Below are 19,609 nucleotides of genomic sequence, written 5' to 3'. Positions count from 1 at the left end.
TGATGAGTTTTCCAGTGGATAATGTCGTTAATCAGCCGAGGGACTTTGTTGATAATTTTCGAGGCCGGTCATAAAAATATAACCGCCCTTCGCGGACGTAATCTCGCCTGGAATTGAAAATGAAAGTAATTAAAAGGAGATAAACCGAAAAATTGGAATTCGCCATATATTACCGTGTTACGAACGGAATTAAATTTTTAATCGGAACGCGGCACCGCGCGTTTAATCCTGAATTTGTTCTCCGCTTGGGGAGCGTCGAAATTGTTAGCGATTGCTTTAAGTAATTAGCAAACAAATTAGATCACCGTGCTCGCGGCAGGAACGCAATTCTTCAGCTGTAATTTATCGATCCCGTGTATCTCTGAATTGCAGGGGCAACGCTGCGAATCGGAAGCAGGCAGGATTAGGCTAATGCCTTCGATAGCTTTCGTTTAACTCGATAAGATCCACCGTCGTGCAGCCGAACAACATCCCCCCCTGGAGATTGGACTCTAATCTTACGCAAGTGTAATCACTAGTGCGACTAAACGTCGAACTCTAATCAAAATGAGGCGCAGTTAACCGAACATCCTCGACGGACATTTTCTATTAAACCCCCAAAAAGTGACATTCTCGAATCAAACATTATCAACAACACTCTGATCAACGATGGACATCAAACGATCATTACACCCAGTCAAAACAACCCAACTACCGGAAACCACACTTTGTCACGCAGAGAAACCAGTTAAGACATCTGCGTTCCAAAGAAGGTCTCACTTGAGGGTCCAAAAGATGCAGTTACTCTCCACGAAGAAGTACCCTGAATAAACTTAAACCAAATCCGTCAGAACCAGTGCATACACGAGACTCCATTAAATCCAATAACTAAAGAAAGTCGAACAATATCAACACCATTGACCAAACTCGAGTACCATTAAAAGTAAATTTCTAAATCAACTGGTACCATCGCTAATCGAAGAGAGACGCCGCAAGGACACGACCAGCCCTGCCAGGCGTCTCCAACAGCCATGACCGAGTAAATCAGACACCTGGTCCACCATGTTGAACGTAATGGCAGCGGTGACGACGAGCCTGCCCAGCCGAGTGGACCCAACCCCGACTCCTTCCGGTAACGCGAGCACCCCGTCCAGCACCGCGGCGAACAACGTCACCTCGGTGCCAGTGGAGAACCCAACGGTCGAGAACTTGCCAGAGAACGTGAACGTGTTCGTGGTGGTGATCAAGGGCATCATCATGGGCAGCATAATCACGACCGCGGTGCTGGGCAACGCGCTGGTCATCGCCAGCGTCAGACGGCACAGAAGATTGCGGGTGGTGACGAACTGTTACGTGGTCAGCCTGGCGGCGGCTGACCTTTTGGTCGCCATGTGCGCGATGACGTTCAACGCCTCGGCTGAATTGACCGGCGGCAAGTGGCTGTTCGGCAGGTTCATGTGCGACGTGTTCAACTCGTTGGACGTCTACTTCTCGACGGCGTCGATACTCCATCTGTGCTGCATCAGCGTCGACAGGTACTACGCGATCGTCAGCCCGTTGGAGTACACCGTGATCATGAGGCAGGGCACGGTGGGATGCATGCTGGGCAGCGCGTGGATACTGCCTGCTCTGATCAGCTTCATACCCATCTTCATGGGCTGGTACACCACGCAGGAGCATCTGGATTTTATGGTCGAGAATCCGGCGGTAAGTTTCAGGGCGTTTCGATTATGATTATTGGATTGGGGTGATTTTGGTTTTGGTATGTAGATAAGAGTTGGGGAGTAATTAGTGCGTGTTGAGTTTGCATGTTTATGGTGAAGCGTTTCTTGTTTTTTTTCTATGGAAGATTGGTATGGAGGTGTATGTGTCATAGGAGAATGTGGCCTTTATTTTGGTTTACTTTTTGTTATTTAGATTGGAATATTTTTTGTTGTTATTAGAGTTGGTTATGCGATTGGTTTTATTATAAATTGAGAATACTGAGACACATGTGTGCACAAATTGTATTCTATTTGAAAAATTCTAATTTTTAAATTCCATTTTGGGTTTGCATGTTTACGGTGAAGCGTTTCTTGTTTTTTTTTTCTATGGAAGATTGGTATGGAGGTGTATGTGTCATAGGAGAATGTGGCCTTTATTTTGGTTTACTTTTTGTTATTTAGATTGGAATATTTTTTGTTGTTATTAGAGTTGGTTATGCGATTGGTTTTATCATAAATTGAGAATACTGAGACACATGTGTGCACAAATTGTATTTTATTTGAAAAATTCTAATTTTTAAATTCCATTTTGGTTTTGCATGTTTATGGTAAAACGTTTCTTGTCTTTTCTTCTATGAGAGATTGGTATGGAGGTGTATTTTGTTTTACTCCTTGTTGTTTAGATTGGTATATTTTTTGTTGTTATTAGAGTTAGCTATGTGATTCGTTTCATTGTAAATTAGGGCTACTGACACACGTGTGTGCACAAATTGTATTCTATTTAAAAAATTCTAATTTTTAAATTCCATTTTGAGATATTAGAAATATCGTTTTGTTTAATTTGTATAACTGTTGAATTTTACAAGAGGAAGAAATAAGAGGGAATAGTGAATCTTGTTAGAAAACAGTTCACGCTATAGAAGACGTGACTTCCAGTTAACAATTAGATACAATAGCGGCCCGGTCTAATAAGCATTCTGACCTGCATACCGAATTGTGAATACCGACAATAATTCCTCGGGGATAAGAGGATTTGTGTAAGGCTTTTCACCGATTTACATACGCATGCGTTACGAGCAAATCGACCAATCACGTCCTTCGCGTGGTTCGCGTAACTTGCTCCATTGTTTCCTTGATTGGCTAATTTGGTTATGCATAGCGGGCCGATGCATCATGGGAACACCGTCGTGGATGTCGTGGCCCGTTCTGAATTCAGAAGTTACGGCGATTTAGCGCTAGGATAATTGAATTTACCGCATACCAAGGATCAGTCGTTGCTTTGTCGTCGATTTCCATTCGATTCGTTTATTATACCTGTTATCCAAAAATCCATAAGTTCACGAAACGCGATTAAAAATACTGCAATTTTTGCATCTCAAAAATTTGTATTAATGATCAGTAATAATTTCTTTGAAACTTATTCAGATTTATGAATCTTAAGTAATCGTTGCGCATCTTCTTCCATTTCAGTCAGACATAAGTTAAGTTATCCAATAGCACGTTGAAATCATGTTGCACGGTCCTCGAAGTAATCCCATTACGTTTGAAGTTAAGAATCTAAGCCGAGTGACGTTTCTTGGATGAAAACAGCATTACATAAGCAGAATTATTCATTAATCTAATGGAACGATCCCTTTATGTATCCGTTTATAATAAAACCGTCAAGTATTCGTGGCTGTTCCGCTAGCTGGCCTGGACAAATCCAATTTAAATGTATATTCGGCGTGGCAAAAATAAACTGGCACGACAACGTCAAGTCGATGCTCCGTTTCCAGCGAAAATATAATTAGACGGATGGTATGGCGAGCTTGTCGAATTGTAGCTTCGATTCTCAGCGAGCGATCAATTTTTGCGAACCTTCGCACGCACGTTGTCTCGTTAGCAACGCTGAATGTATAGTATTTCCCTTAATTAGTACCGCGAAGCGCGAGAAACTGTCATCTACGTCGTTACGCGTCTCTAATGCAAGTTAAGAATAATGTTGGTATATTATATCAAAATGAAGTTTACATAACCGCGCGAAAAGGTTTCATCTCATTATGTCGGAGCTTTAATATAAATTCTGCACGCGCGACGAAACTACCACTGCGAGGATCGCACAATTGGATCGACAAAAATCGAAACTCAATTAGCAAACAATTCCTCTTCGACTATTATCAAGTTCACCTTTCAAATTCGTACTTTCAATATCCATCCCATATATTTTCAATTAAAAAACAATTACAAGCGCACACCTGTTATCCTCTCGAGCTCGATCTCTCCCATTCGAAAGAGGAAAGGAGACAAAAAATAAACAATTCCCCATCACTGAACGTAGAATTAAAATAAGTTACATCCCAATGGAACATAACCCCCAAAGACTGGCGACAGCTTTAACAGAGAGCCACGTGGCCCTCCCCGGATGGCCCCTGTCGACCATGTTCCCAACGCGATCAGGCGTATCGATCAGCGGGTAAAACTGCCAGCGGACAAAGAGAGGATGAAACAGCGATATCCTTGTCGGTTGCAGGTCTGCACCTTTGTGGTGAACCGGCCGTACGCGGTGATCAGCTCGTGCGTCTCCTTCTGGATACCAGGCCTGGTAATGATCGTGATGTACTGCAAGATCTACAAGGAGGCGGTCAGGCAGAGGAAGGCGCTCAGCAGAACGTCCAGCAACATCGTGCTGAACAGCGTGCACCATCACAGGTCCTCGACCAGGCAACACCACCATCAGCAGATGTTGCTCCAAGCGGCGGCTGAGACCGGTGAGTTCGCATTCTACGCGTAGAACGCTTTTTCAACTGAACCCAGTTACAAGTGGGACATCTGTCCGTTGTCTCTGGTAAGTCGTTTCATCCGAGACAACGACGGTTTCTCTCGTGTTTCTGTGGCCATTTCCGGGTGGCCATTCGTTCGAGACGCTGCTGGTTTTCTGCGGTTTCAAAATATAGATTTCTCTTGGAGAGGGATTGAAAGGGGTGCTCGAGGGTTTTGGATTGTTTTTAGAAGAGTCACTGGTGTTGTTGGGGTATAATGAAATGGGTGGATGGGGCAGGTGATGCATGGTTGTTTAGAGGTTTGAGATTGGGCAGTAGGGGTGCATTAAGCAGAGATTTTAGAGGGTGATGATAATTATAGTAGTCATCGAAATTTCTCAAGAGGGGTGCTCGAGGGTTTCGAATGTTTTTAGAAGAGTGTCTGGTGTTGTTGGGGTATAATGAAATGGGTGGATGGTGCTGGTGATGCATGATTGTTTAGAGGTTTGAGATTGGGCAGTAGGGGTGCATTAAGGAGAGATTTTAGAGGTGATGGTTACAGTAATCATCGAAATTTCTCAATAATATATCTCCAATTGTTTCAAGAAATAATAACATCCTTTCAATTGCAGATATTGCTGAAAAAATTAGATGAAATATATAAAAATATCACAAAATTGGAAACCTGATTGACCGCGTTATAATCACTTTTAAATCGTTCCAAACGTTTCGAAATTCGAGGATATATCGTAAAACGTTTGATTCTCTCGATTTTATCAACGTTTCCCGTATTAACTGTGTATGGGGACGGCGAAAAGCTTGGATGAGCAAACGTTGATCATTTCCAGCGAGACGCGACGGTCCTCACCCGTGATCTGGATCAATCGGTGCGCAATATCGATCGTGTGATACGCGATTAATTATAAGCGTATCGTTTCGCAGCTCGAGTTTTATTCGACGAGTGATTAATTTCTCGCCTCGATAATTAGCGCGCGACCGATGATCGCGCGGAAGTATTCGAGGGGAGGAGGGGGTGGAGGTCGTGGACGGTTCGTCGGTGATAAAAATCGCGGCGTTGTTAATTAAAATTGATTACAAAGTCTCACGCGACAAAAGGACTCGTGGAATTTTTTTCGCTCAGCCCCGCTGGGGGCGGGTTTTTGTTAAAGGGTTAATTAAAGACGCGGCTGGCGTATAATACTTCCGGCGCGGCGGAAAGTTTTTCTGAATATCCCCGACCACTTGCCCGCATTTTTTTAACGTAACGCCATTCGTCGTCCAGGCTGGTATTATTCGATTAAAAGGTTGAAACTGGTTTTGCATCGTCGTGAATCATTCATGCTAAACTGGATCATGAATCTATGCAATTATTCCTAAATTAATACATTATGAAACTCAAACTTCGACTGAGACTTTCGTCTCATTTTTAACTCCAATATCTTCTCCAATCTTTTTCTATCGTCATTTCATATTACACCATAACCTATGATTCAGAAAATGACAAATGCTGAATGCAACAGCAACGCAATCAAGAAAATTTTGCGTTTCAGTTGCTATAATCTTGCAAGATGATGCTGGCAGCGTAATGAATACGATCTCTGGATCACAAATTTGCACAATTATGCCTAAATTAATATATTATGAAACACAAATTTGTATTGAGACTTTCGTCTCAATTTTAACTCCAATATCTTCTCCAATCCTTTTCTATCGCCATTTCATATTACACCATAACTTATGATTCAGAGAATGACAAATGCTAAATGCAACAACAACGCAATCAAGAAAATTCTGCGTTTCAATTGCTATAATCCTGCGAGATGATGCTCGCAGCATAATGAATACGATGTAACAACATTATGAAAATCAGATTTAAGAATGTAGCCTGATGCAGTTTCATCAAAGGGGCTGAGAGGATGAAGGATCTCCTCTCAAAGGGGTCGGCTCCTGTTGAAGGACGCGGAGGAACGCTGACGCGACGTCATATAAAATGGCGGGGGCCCGCAAAGGCGGCTGGGAACTGCATTTTCTTCAGCGTTCCTCGCTTCGAGCCGTTGCTCTGTAAGCGGTATTACAGCTTAACGAGATAAGAGGATTCCGCGGGTGCGTTCACCGCTTCCTTCCGCGTTCTTCAAAACGGTTGCAATGTCGACGCAAGGGCGCGCTGTTCGAACTAATGACGCGTGGTACACCAATATTGATGTTCACTATTGAAAATAGTCGAAGATGGCGAAGACAAACGATTTGTAGGACGATTAGGCAATGGGATGATTACGTCTCGTGTAATTAAATTAGTATCCGTCGATAATACGAGAAGTTTCATTGGTTATGCTAGCTAATCGCTTCGCAAACATGCCGTTCGAATTAATAACGCGTGGTACACGAATATTAATGAACACTATGGAAAATAATAGAAGATTGTGAGGACAAGTGATTTGTAGGACGATCAAGCAAAGGGATGACTGTGTCTCGTGTAATTAAATTAGTATCCGTCGATAATACGAAGAGTTTCACTAGTTATCCTAGCTAATGGCTTCGTGAACATTCTCTTCGAGTATCTCATTATGCAAAAATTTTTTTTGCTATGTTTTGAGTTTTTAATCAGTATTTTTCAGATTCGTAATTTTTTGATCGTTTGATTGACAACGTTAGTAAAATTGAAGTTTGTGTTGGTAATCAGGTTCACAGAATACTATTGAAAAAGCTAAGGTGTTAAAGAAACGTTTCTCGTTGGGTTCGAAAAGGAAGAAAAAAAAAAAAAATAGAAAAAATGACAGCAATCCAGCAAAGCCGGGATTTCTCGCGACCACGAGCCCTGAAAACTGGAAGTTTACAGTCGTATTTTGACCAGCGACCGTTGCGGTTTACAATTAAGGACGGCGATTGAAAGCGGTCGAAATGGTTGAACCGATTAAATGGGATTTCGCGGTCTCCTGATAAAATCGCGGTTCTCGGCTATTTTCCCTCGCGCGCCCGCCAATGATAATCGTTTCCGTACGACTTCCGGCGATTCGAGGCGAATGGAAAAACTGATCGATCTCGAGGGTCGTCGATACGCGATATTGAACATGAAAAGACGTCGGGTCAAGATTGAATATTGCGGCTCGACAGACTCTCAGAAAAAATCTTCTCGTCCAGCGTGAAACGCATTCTTCTTTAAAAAAAAAAAAAGAAAAAGAAACGTAGAATGTTCGAGTGAAAATATGTGACATCCTCAGAAATATCGTTTCCATGAATCTTAATAAAGTAACCAGCTTCTTTTACGTCCGAAATAGTCCACAATGTAGACAGCACGATGTTTGCAGTCGAATGAAAACACTACGTAGACAGCAGCTCTCGAATGTGCCAGGAGTGGTTCGAAATAAAGGTTTATGAATCGCGTTTCACGCGATGGAACCGATGCTTTGTTCCTGGCTAAGCCAGAAAGCGAAAGTCGCGCACGAAACGAGAGAACGATACAATGGGACCGGGTGAACATTTGCTTATCGAGGCCAGCTATCGTTCACGTGTATCGAACGGTCGACTGATTCGAAAAATCGCCAGAGTAAAACTGCAACGTGCGGTCGTCGGATGCGTAAAAAAAAAAAAAAATGGTCGTTAAAAAAAAAGAAATTCGAGTCGACACTTGCACTTTTTCTCCCCGGAAATCCATGATGGATGGCTTCTGGAGATTCCGTTCGGTTGTTTGAATTATTTCGTTTCTATCTGTACACGCTTCGACGCGATGAGTTACGACGCGAGCAGTGACTTTTTCAGACGAAACTGCAACGTGTCACACTTTTTTTCTTCCATTACCAAAATATTTCTGTTACAAATAAATTGGACGTTAAACGCGCGTTCATCGATGGCTGTTTATCTTGGAAAATTCGATCGACTTTTAATTCGTGGTTTCGCTCGTTAATTCCACGGAGCAGGTTGAAATGCAATTAAATGGTTTAGCGCTGCGCGAATAGTTCCGTGGGGATCAGTGGAATACTTTACGGGTGTTAGGTGTTCTAACGTATTGTGCTGAAGTTAGAAGGTGCTCAAGAACGTTCGTACTCTATCGATTACACAATCGAGACGTACGAGTTTACAAAGCACTTAGGAATGGCTGCAGATTCCACTGAAACTAACACCTCTCCGGTTACGAGCCTCTAAATGGGCGACCCGCTCTGTCAGTAGCTGCGGAACATCAACGACGGATAGCAAATAAATTTCAGTTCGACTCGAGCTGTACAGAAATTCGAATCGAAACTTTCATCTTCAGATTTGCATTAATCGAAATTACATTTCAACGTTCAGAATACTCAAATGTTTAAACTTTTAAATTTTTTAATTTCGCGAAGTTAGAATTTTAAACGCTTTAGAATCGCTTCGAATAAACGAGAACTTTCTCTCGCACAGTCATCACGTGCTCGATGTTAATAAATAGAAGTAGAACAGCCTGCTGAACAAGACGTTACTCTGATATTATAGACGGAAAAAATGGTAGACGCGAAAGCAGCTGGAAGCGATAAACAGGAAGGGGGTGCCGCCCGATCCTGCGTCGCCTTTAATGACCAGTCATTAATAACAGTGTGGTACGTGTCGGAAATTTACGAGCGCGCCTGTTCAACTGCAGTTGCAACGAAATTACGAATCGACTGCCAGCCACCCTACCCCCTACCCTTAGCCTACCCCTCTGCCCCCGCTGCGCAGAGGATTTGCCGACCAGCTGACCTTGACCCTTAAACGTATCCTGTCATCGTTGGTATTTTACTCTGACGAGGATCAGAAACGAGAGTGGCGGGGGATTTTGGGGTCGAAAGTAGCGATAAATATTAGTTTCCATTTCTTCGTCAGTTTTTCGATAGTTCTTGATTTTTTATGACTTCTGTGCTCACTTTTGGCTTAGTAATGACTTAGTAGTGACTTTTGACTTAGTAATGATCTTTGACTTAGTAATTACTTAGTGGTGACTTTTGATTTGGTAATGATTTAGCAGTGACTTTTGACTTAGTAATGATCTTTGACTTAGTAATTACTTAGTAGTGACTTTTAACTTAGTAATGACTTAGCAGTGACTTTTCACTTAGTAATGATCTTCGACTTAGTAATTACTTAGTAGTGACTTTTGACTTAGAAATGATATTTATATACCTTCTCTTGTGAAACAGAAGAATTTCTTCTTCTGAAAAGTTAGTCGTCGATTTCTTCCGTTTTCTTTAATACGACAGTTGTAATTGTTATGAATCAAAATTGGTGCGTAACAAATTTAGAATTAAAGGTGTTATAACAGCGATGTGGATAACGATTGTGATTCTAAAAATGCGAACATCCACGAAACGTTCTCACGACGAATCGATCCGAAGCGACTCGTAGCCATCGCTGGATCGCGTCGCGGCGAACGCCAGTAGTAACGGATCGCATAGATCAGCCATAAGATTTCCCGTGTCTCGAGCAGCGGCCTTGACCTCGCGCGATCCCACATCATCGTCTGCATTCGAGTTCTGAACGGCGGTTAGCTGATCGAAAACGGAGGGGTGGGTGGCCGTGGAAGGTCAGGGCGACAGTTACCCACCCGCTATTTTTATTCTGGCGACGTTCTGGATGCAGTTATCTCGCCTGAAACTTGTTCTCCGTTACGTAAACAAGTAGATTTCCGGATCGCACGCTGAAGGAAACGCGGTTCGTTAAATGCAACGCGTACTCTGAACGAGTTGCAAAAAGTTTACGTTGAGCAAGTGCAACTACTCCAGCTTTTATTTTTTATATCGACACGGTTGAGAACGGCGGAGGTTGTTAAAAGTTTGAACAAGTAGCACTGAATGTTTTCAATTTGTTCAATTAGCAAAGAAACCTTTGCAAATAATAGAGACTTAGTTTTGTAATATTGAAATGTAAAATTATTTCATTGCTATATTATAAAAAAAAAAATGGTATGAGTATTCTATGTGAAAACAAATATTAATTATTGAATTAGTTTGTTATATAAAACTGGCTTAAATTGCTATTTACGAGAGCTTCAGATGTCGTTGCACTATTGACATTCATTTTACCCTGTTTACCCTTGAGGGTATATTTATGGCACTTCTATCATTCGCTTTTAATAACTTATTAATAATTCAAGCGCCAGTGCCGTTTGCTTTTCGTACTTTCTGAAGAGCACACGGGAACTTATGGACAGCAATTAATACTTAATATCCACAGTTCACTTTTTCTTCTTTCCCTTTGCAAAACCATCATATTTCTCCAGCTTGTTTAAACAATAAACTCCGTATTATTTATTATTTATATGATATATTTTACGCGTTCAGTGGTGATAAAAAAATATTATTCAACCAGTGCATTCAGATTATGAAACAAATAACAAAAAATTTGCAAATATCTCGAAACTAATTTGCATCTGAACGATCGAAAATAATGGAAATGAAAGGTGAGAAATAATTGAAAAAAAATGTTTAAAACAAGTGAGAAATACCATTGAGCTTTGCTCGAATAGTTGTATTAGAAAAACGCGAACTAATGGGCCTCTTCATGTTGGTTCTTGAATTTCGAAGTAACGTTAAAGGAGGCAGAGGGGCGCGCCAACGCGGCTTCCGGTTTTCGCAACAATTAGCAAAGCTCTCCGCGGCGGGCGTTGATAAATTACGGCTCAGCAGCCCCGTGAGAACGGCATTGTTGGATTATTCACACGTTTTAACAACAAATTGGCCGCTTCTGCGTAATTCGTCATTGTTCCAACGAAATCCCGCGCGAGGACACGCATTGTTCGCCCCGTGGATTAGTTTTCTGTTCCGGAACACAGCCCCTCGGTGCTTAATGGGGAAAAATTCGTATCGTTAATTACTCGATGGAAGAGCAACGATTGCTCAGTGTCGTCGCTTGTTTTCGAGATTGAGCTCGCGTTATCTCGAGCGATCATTTGAATTCTTTTCGAGATAGAGCATCGTATTTTTAATCGTTCGCAATATTCGCAGAGGCGATATTTTTAATGTTTTCTTCTTTTTTTTGTTTTCTAACTGGAGTAGTACAGTGTTTGCGGAATATTTCTTCTCGCATGAAAAGTGGAACTACGTCGGGGTCGTTACTTTCATCCTCTGAGTTGTGCAACCGCGAGGATTGTAACTTGCGTCAGGCAATATGGCGCCTCTAACGCGAATACAAAGTAGAGCGGTAACCTAACCTTTGAAGCTTACTTATGAAGTACAGTTAACATTTTATTCGCAGCTCCACTAGAAAATATTAAACTGCTTGCATCCACGGTTTTTTTTTTAAACTGCACACACGGTGCGCAATATTCTTTTTCCTTATTTTATCGCGCTAAAGAACAGTAATAACTATGCTTAACAAAATTATGATAACGTTGTCGTTAACGGTTTACCACATGGAAATGACACTTTTACCTATTCATAGCTACGTGGGCACAGATTATCATTTAATCGTGGGTTTATGCAGATGTTGCGGTTACATCTTCACGCCACTTTAATGAACACGTGCAATGTTGATAATTGTATCATCGTGCAGTTACGAAAATTACGCTGGTTAGTGTTGCATAATAGACGAAAACAAATTTCAATTGCTGCATTGTTGCAGAGTGGAAGAAGTAACGTTGGTAGCTTAGTAAAGGCTGAAGTGAATACCAGGTGATAAAGTGCTAGTCATTGCGTTGCAACATTGCGTTACGAAGGAATTCGTCGAGATGAAGTATACACGTTCCAAAATAACTTCAAACTCGAAAGAACATAATTAATAGATACTTTGGGATCGACTCGTCCCACGAAACGTTACTAATGTTTCTTCTCCCTTAAATTAACAGTTTAACAAATTTCTTTCCAAAAAAATATACCACAATAGTATAAAAAATCCTAGAATATTAGTTTCGCAAGAACTTACAAAAAAATACAGATTTCTTTCCAATCTCATTGAAAAGCAATCAAAGCCAATACGAATGAAATCTTCGACGATCTTCGCGATACTGAGACTTCCAATTCTTCTAATTCTTCGACACGAAATCGATCCTCAAGTTCGAGAGACGCGTCGACATTCTACCACCCTTAACCCACGTCCCCATTAGTCGCGTAACGAGGGTGGTTGACATAGACCGACGCGATATTTACAGCGGGCTGTTTTCAAATATGTATATCACTTTATACTCGAATTGACAAGTGGGACGATCGATATTCGGCAGTGGTGCTGTGAATGCACCCTCCCCCACTCGGTCACGCTCGTATTGGGCTGGTGCATTCGCTGCGACCGTATCTGCAGACGGTGACACCGCGGAAGCACAATCACTCGGTCCTTATCGTGGAAATTTATCTCGCGAGAGACGCGAGACAACGAACGGACTTAAAATTTTCATTGTACGACCATGAATCGCTGCCACATTGTCGCGTCCATATTGTCAAGTTGGTCGACAATATTCGTATTGTCGAAGTCTTCTCGAATTCGTAAACGCCATTGCAGCAACGCGACGAATTATAGTCGCTCTATGCTGTTATTTTGGTCCCTTTTCATTGTACAACCATAAATCGCTACCACAAAAATTTCGCGTCCATATTGTCGCGTTGGTTATTGTCGAAGTCTTCTCGAATTCGTATTATCCGAATTCGTAAGCGCCATTACAGTAACGCGACGAATTATAGTTGCTCTATGCTGTCATTTTGGTCCCTTTTCATTGTACAACCATAAATCGTTACCACATTGTCGCGTTGGTTATTGTCGAAGTCTTCTCAAATTCGTATTATCCAAACTGGTAAGCGTCATTGCAGCAACGCGACGAATTATAGTTGCTCTATGCTGTTCTTTTGATCCTTTTTCATTGTACAACCATAAATCGCTACCACAAAAATTTCGCGTCCATATTGTCGCGTTGGTTATTGTCGAAGTCTTCTCGAATTCATATTATCTAAACTGGTAAGCGCCATTGCAGCAACGCGACGAATTATAGTTGCTCTATGCTGTTATTTCGGTCCCCGCACGCGATGACCGCATAGTTTCGCCGTGTTACTCGTCTACGCAAGCGGAATTTAAGAGTCAACAGAAAAAGTTTCAATCCATGCGAATATAAACGAGACAGTGGCGAAAGAATCGAACGAATTGCCGCGGGCCAGATGCATACGCGATGCCAAAGTTGCTCTAGCCGTGCGATCCACCGATATTTTCAATATTTGCTAAGACCACGTGCGCTCCGCTTTGAATCAATAGTATTGATTGCGTGTAAACAGCGGTCGTAAGTAATCAACGCCATCGCGATTGCAATTCTCAACTTACGAATTTTCTTTGCATCGTGTTCCACGTACGATGCGATTTTACAGATGTTTGAAAATAATCTTAGAAGAGAATCGAAGGAATTTTTGACAAATTTACACCTGCCTCTTAATTTGGAATTAGAACTATTTTTTATTTCTCTTTGGGAAACTTTCTTGATCATACAAAGTGATCATTTTTTTTTAAATATCTTAGCATTTCTTAATATTCCCTTTGGATTACTTGACAGAAAGAATAATTCCATTCTGGTGCGCCATAAATTTTTTCGCCTCAGATTTCCGCTCCAGCATTGTCCTATTCTCCTTTTCCGGCGTGGGATCGCACGAAATGGAGCATTTTTAAAAATAAAACGTTCCGTCGATGAAATAATCGGTCTGTGAAAACTGAATGCCTCCGATTTCGGAAGAAAGTCGGATCACGAAACGGGACGAGCGATACGAGAGGCTGCGGGTCAGCTGGTTTCTTTTATCCGCTGGCTGATACGTGCCTTCAGGCGACGCCATTATCGTTCATCATCGAAGAGGCGTAATCGCCTCTCTCGTCTGAGATATTCGAGTCGATTTAACGAAACGTTCCGCGAGAGGATTAAACGTGGCTCCGCGCGAGTGTTTAAATCGAATGAAAATCTTCAAAGCACGGAGAAATGTTCGAGTCCTGTAGGAGGAACAGGAAACAGCGATTTATTGGCGCAACGTGCCAACCTATATTGGATTCAGTATACGTACCACCATCTTCATTCGTTTCGAGGGTTTTCTATTTTCGCTCGTTCCGCGTGAGAAATCAGCGAAGTTCCTTGGTTATGGTCGGAAATAAATTGTAACAGAACTGTTTTAGAGCCTCAGGCTATTTATAGTCCCGATTCTGTAATGGCGGTTGAACGCCATCGGTGGAAATTACTTTCGAACGGTGGAGCGCGAAGTTTCGGTCGTTTTGAGTGCCTCTTTTACGAAACACCCTGTATATGCTTGCAGAAATTGGAAGAGCGTTAAAAACTAAATGAAAATGTATTATGGTAGTGTAGAAGTAAAGTGAGTACTTTTCGAGATATCTGGAATGAAAGGTTGCCACAGTGGATGTCTGTTTCAGTAGTAAAGGTCAATGATTCGTGCCTACTTTTAAGTAGAACAGGTGTATATGTTCCACCAAATGCTCATTTTAGACGTATTGTGTCTTAATACTAATTCTTTCAGTACACAACGCTAATTTAATTTTCATAGACAAATATAGGGTGTTCTATTAAAAATTAATCAAAGTGATCTGCAAAGGTTTATCCATAAAACAATAAAAGAAAAATAATTATCACATCATACGTACTCCACGAATGAAATTTTAATTAAAAGATATTCAGATCCTTTCACTTACATATCGTTTCTTAGACACTCGTTAATCATTTAATAATGTTTTTTACCATTATCCGTTCCATCCACTGATTACTACTCCCTTACCAATTATTATTATCATTAACTGTCTTATCCATTGATCGCCACGCTTCACGCCAAATCGCCATTATCATTAACCGCTCCATCCATTGATTACTATCCCCACGCCAATTGTTATTACTATTAACCATCCCATCCACTGATTGCTATCCTCGTATCAAATCGTTGCTGTCATTAACCGTCTCATCCATTGATCGCCATCCTTGTACCGATACTTACACTCTCGCCAAATAAAGAAACGAACTGCTACATCCATCTACTAAACTCACGACAAATTTACCAAAAAAAAAAGAAAAAAATCGTCGAGCAAGTATTCGAAGCTTTTAACTTCAGACGAGCTCGCATAGAAGAGAAATGGCGTGGATGGAAGTGAGGTTAGGGTCGCGGTCGTTCTCGAGCTTATTAGACGCGAACTGTACGCGCGACTTTGAACCTTGCCACCAGTTTTGCCACGACATCCGTATCTTAATCGTCGTTTTTACAAGCATGCAACGTTGGTGGTCGACTCGACCTTAAGCTCCTCCTAAGCGAGCGGTTCGCACGAACGGGATCGAAGTTAATCGGGCGTAATTCGAATTGGAAATTACGCGAGCGAGCAGACGGTCCTTCGCGAGGAAGTGTTCCAAGAGGGTCACGTGTAACAATGTTGGACGAGTCGAATCGAGTGAAAGGAATTGCAGGAACGTTACGCGTTGATTAGTCGAATTGCATTCGCTGAGTTGACCTCGCTGCGTCCTTCAGGAAGCTCTAGAGTCATTCATGGTATTCTTTCTAGCGAGAACAAGAAAGAACAGCTGGCGAACTTCGAAACGGATGCAAGGAAATTACTATTGTCGTTTCATTTTAGTTTCGAATTGGCAAATTATTTTTTTAAAAAACGGATGCATACGTTTGGATAAACTGATGAAGTTATTGGATCGGTAGAGTTGTTCAGAATCGATGGAAATTTATGTATTGATGCTTTGAGAGTTAGGATTTGAACGTTTGAAAATCCGAAATTCGGGAATAATTGCAAGCTTTCGAGCTTGGAAACTGTGAAACAGTTAAAGAAGATTGAATAATTGCAAATATTTGGGAATAGAGAAGCTTCGAATCGAGATATAAGAGAAGTATCAAGTCAAGTTCAAAGACAAGGATATTCTTCGCGAGATGTAACACCTGATGTGTTTTTCCAGTTGTCGCGCGCGGTGTCTCGAAAGCATCTACCAAGAAATGACATCTTATAACAGCATTGTTTCACCAGTGGTTGTAGTTCAAGTCTGAGAGCATTGATTGCGTCGCGCTAAGGCAGACGCGTGATTGACGGTGGTCCAATGAGAAGTGGCACTATCTAGATTGCCCTAGATGGCGCTAGATAGAGTCATTTCTCATTGGACATTTGTCGCCACGAATTTGTGTTTGTGCGCAGGGTCAAATCTCCAAATTGTATCTGATGTTATCTAACGCACATGGAACTACCAAGAATTACAGTACATCTTTAGTATGCGTACACAATATGGTACCAGTTTGCAGTTACAAAGTTGAAGCAGTGACTTTTATTTTCCACAATCATCTTTGAAATTTATCCACAATTTTGAGTGCTAATAGAAAAATAACTGTAGATACCTTGTTCGTTCGATTGGACTCTAAAATGGAACCTCCAACGGTGGAAGCAACTCGTGCAATTAACACTAATTAACGGTAATATGGTACCAGTTTGCAGTTACAAAGTTGAAGCAGTGACTTCTACTTTCCACGATCACTTTTGTAATTCATTCGCAATTTTGAATGCTAACAGAGAAACGATTGGGCTCTAAAATGGAACCTCCAACGATGAAGGCAACTCGTGCAATCAACGCTAACTAACGCTAATAATACACGTTATTCGAAATGAATAATTATTACAACATCTTAACTGTGCACACTTCGAACTTAGTTTATGTTGTAATAACCTGAGTAAATTATACTTAATCTAAAAGAAATAATGGGAACTTCGATCAGCAATCGAACCAAACGTACCAGCCTTAACCCAAAGCAGTCGACGCTTCCCTTAATCGAACGGAACGTTTTCTGACGTCGTTTAATTTCGTCAAGTAGCGCAGCAGGATGGCATCGAATGGAAGTCGAATGAATTCGATTCGATCAGGAGAGATCGGTTTCAGGAACGGCTCGCTTAGCCACGGTGCGAACGCTTTTACACGTTCGCAAGGAAGTTCGATCGGTTTAGCCCGACCTCCAGACTCCTCGGCGCTGTCGTGTCTCGATACAAGCTCCATAAATAATCAAACAACCAACCGGGTGTACACTGTCGAATAACAAAACGTTTCGAATAATTAAATCGCGATATTCGAGCCTTGAAGATTTGTTAATCTGTCCCTTAAACATTAGACTTTATACTGTCTTATATCTCAATTTGAAGCTTCTTTATTTTCAAATATTTGCAATTTTTCAATCCTTTTTAGCTTTTTCACAGTTTTCAAGTTCGAAAGTTTGCAATTGTTCGCGACTTTCGAATTTTCAAACATTCAATTCCTAACTCTCGAAGCATCCATACTTCAGAGCCTACAATTTTTGTTTCTGAGAGCTTTCACGCTCTAAATTTTAGTCTCGTGAAAATTTCCAAGTTTCAATTACGCAACGTTTAAAATCTTTAACGTTTCTGAATTTTAGAACAAAATCGTTGGGACCGGAAATACGAATACTACTTAACAGTACGCGTATCGAAACCGTATTACCCCGCGTGATCCCTTCCGTTCGAATCATACTTCATATTTCCAAATATTTGCAATTTTTCAATCTTTTTTAGCTTTTTCACAGGTTCCAAGCTTGAAAGCTTGCAATTATTTGCGATTCTCGAATCTTCAAACACTCAATTCCTAACTCTCGAAGCATCCATACTTCAGAGCCTACAATTTTTGCTTCTGAGAACTTTCATGCTCTGAATTTTCCAAGTTTAAATTACGCGATGTCCACAATCCTTCATATTTTTGAATTTTAGAACAATATCCTCGGAACCGGAAATACGAGTCGTACTTAGCAGTACGCGTATCGAAACCGTATCAAGGGTAATCCATATTCACCCAGCGTGATCCCTTCCGTTCGAATCATACTTCATCTCGATCTACCCGGCAGCCTCATTTACCGCTTCTGATCTACATTTACTGTTTGATATTCCGCAACGCGTTCATACACTCGAGTCCAGCCTGTTAGACCTGTTCGCGCTCCAGGCGCGCAGTTCTCGATAAATACGGCTACTTTCGTAGCCCAATACGTTACCATAAATACAGGGGGTGCGATTGATCAATAGCTTCGTCCAGCAGGGTAGCTCCCGTTTATTGCATCGACGTCGTGGAACGAATCAATTTACACGGATAGACACGCAATAATTCGACCCACTGTTTGTTGTAAATAACCGTTGCAGCGAAGGCTTGGCGTTTGTTGAACGCTACGAGGGAATGGTCGATAAGTTTTCATTCTTTTGGATCAATAGAATTTGTAAATAAGTAGAGACGCGGGGATTTATTTGGTGATTTGAGGAGGCAGAGTCAGAAGATTAATGAAAAGTTTTTTATCTGTTAATATTTGGACATTTTTATGTTATTCATAGTTATTAAGGTCTTATTTGAACGTTTAATTTTTTAGACTATTTTTGTTCTCCATATTTAACAAATTTTAATTATTACTCAGAAAAAAAGGAGAAATGTACGTGTGGAATATAATTGGCTATTTTGTAAATCTAGAAAATTGCAAGAGTGTTAACTATCTAATTAAAGTGATACGACTTGGAAGTACTCAAACAATTTAAGTGAGGTTAAGTTGGGTTAGGTAGCAAATGCCCCTTTGCTGGTCTTCAAATATTTGTATGTACAAATGGTGGTAGACAGAGAGGAGCTGGGGAAAGGTTAGATACGTGTGTATCTTTCAATGAACCGTATTCTGGTCAGATTCTAGATTTAATTCTCGCAATACAGTTGCACAATACAAAATCTGGTATAATTTAAATAATTAACTGAAATTTGAAAAGAATTACAACGTGCAAACCGTTTCAGGACATTTCTCCTTTTTTTATTGACGTACTCCTGTAGATTCGTAATCACCTGAATTAATTAAGGTTACCCATAACCGATAAACAAAATAATATTGTGTACCAGCTTGTCACGATGGAATTGTCACGCGCAGGAACAAGCTGCATAATAAAGTGGCCCCTGGTGCATAGAAGTTCGCGGTTAATCAATCGGTTGACCGGTTGACAGTGAACTCTGGGAAATCAGTGTACCACCCCAGAGAGAGGGAGAAAGAGAGAGAGAGAGAGTGACAGGCGTTAACTTATTTTCGTGGGAATTAAACAGTGCCATACGTTTGTTTGGACAAAATTCGAATCGCGACGTGATCGAGCCAACCGAATTCCAGGCTCGCGGACGATTTGAAATTCGAACGCGTCGATCCTCTGAGAATTCTGACATCGCTATCGACACTCTTCGAAAGTGAACAAATTTTTCTTTTCATCCAGTTGATATTTTCGAGTTTGAAAATCTGTTGA

General features: G+C 41.1%; 1 protein-coding gene across 1 annotated transcript in view; it reads left to right on the top strand.

Annotated features, from left to right (window-relative positions):
- Positions 1-979: 979 nt before the first annotated feature.
- Positions 980-19,609, top strand: part of LOC143430018 (octopamine receptor beta-1R) — a 126,478-nt gene continuing 107,848 nt past the window's right edge. The window contains exons 1-2 of the mRNA XM_076905978.1: positions 980-1,686; positions 4,192-4,429. Of these exons, the coding sequence (XP_076762093.1) occupies positions 1,042-1,686; positions 4,192-4,429 (883 nt within the window). The 5' untranslated portion in view covers positions 980-1,041. The remainder of the gene's footprint in view (positions 1,687-4,191; positions 4,430-19,609) is intronic.

The sequence above is a fragment of the Xylocopa sonorina genome, chromosome 12 (genome assembly GCF_050948175.1).
Source record: "Xylocopa sonorina isolate GNS202 chromosome 12, iyXylSono1_principal, whole genome shotgun sequence".
NCBI lineage: Eukaryota > Metazoa > Arthropoda > Insecta > Hymenoptera > Apidae > Xylocopa > Xylocopa sonorina.
This window is presented reverse-complemented; position numbering and strand designations above follow the sequence as displayed.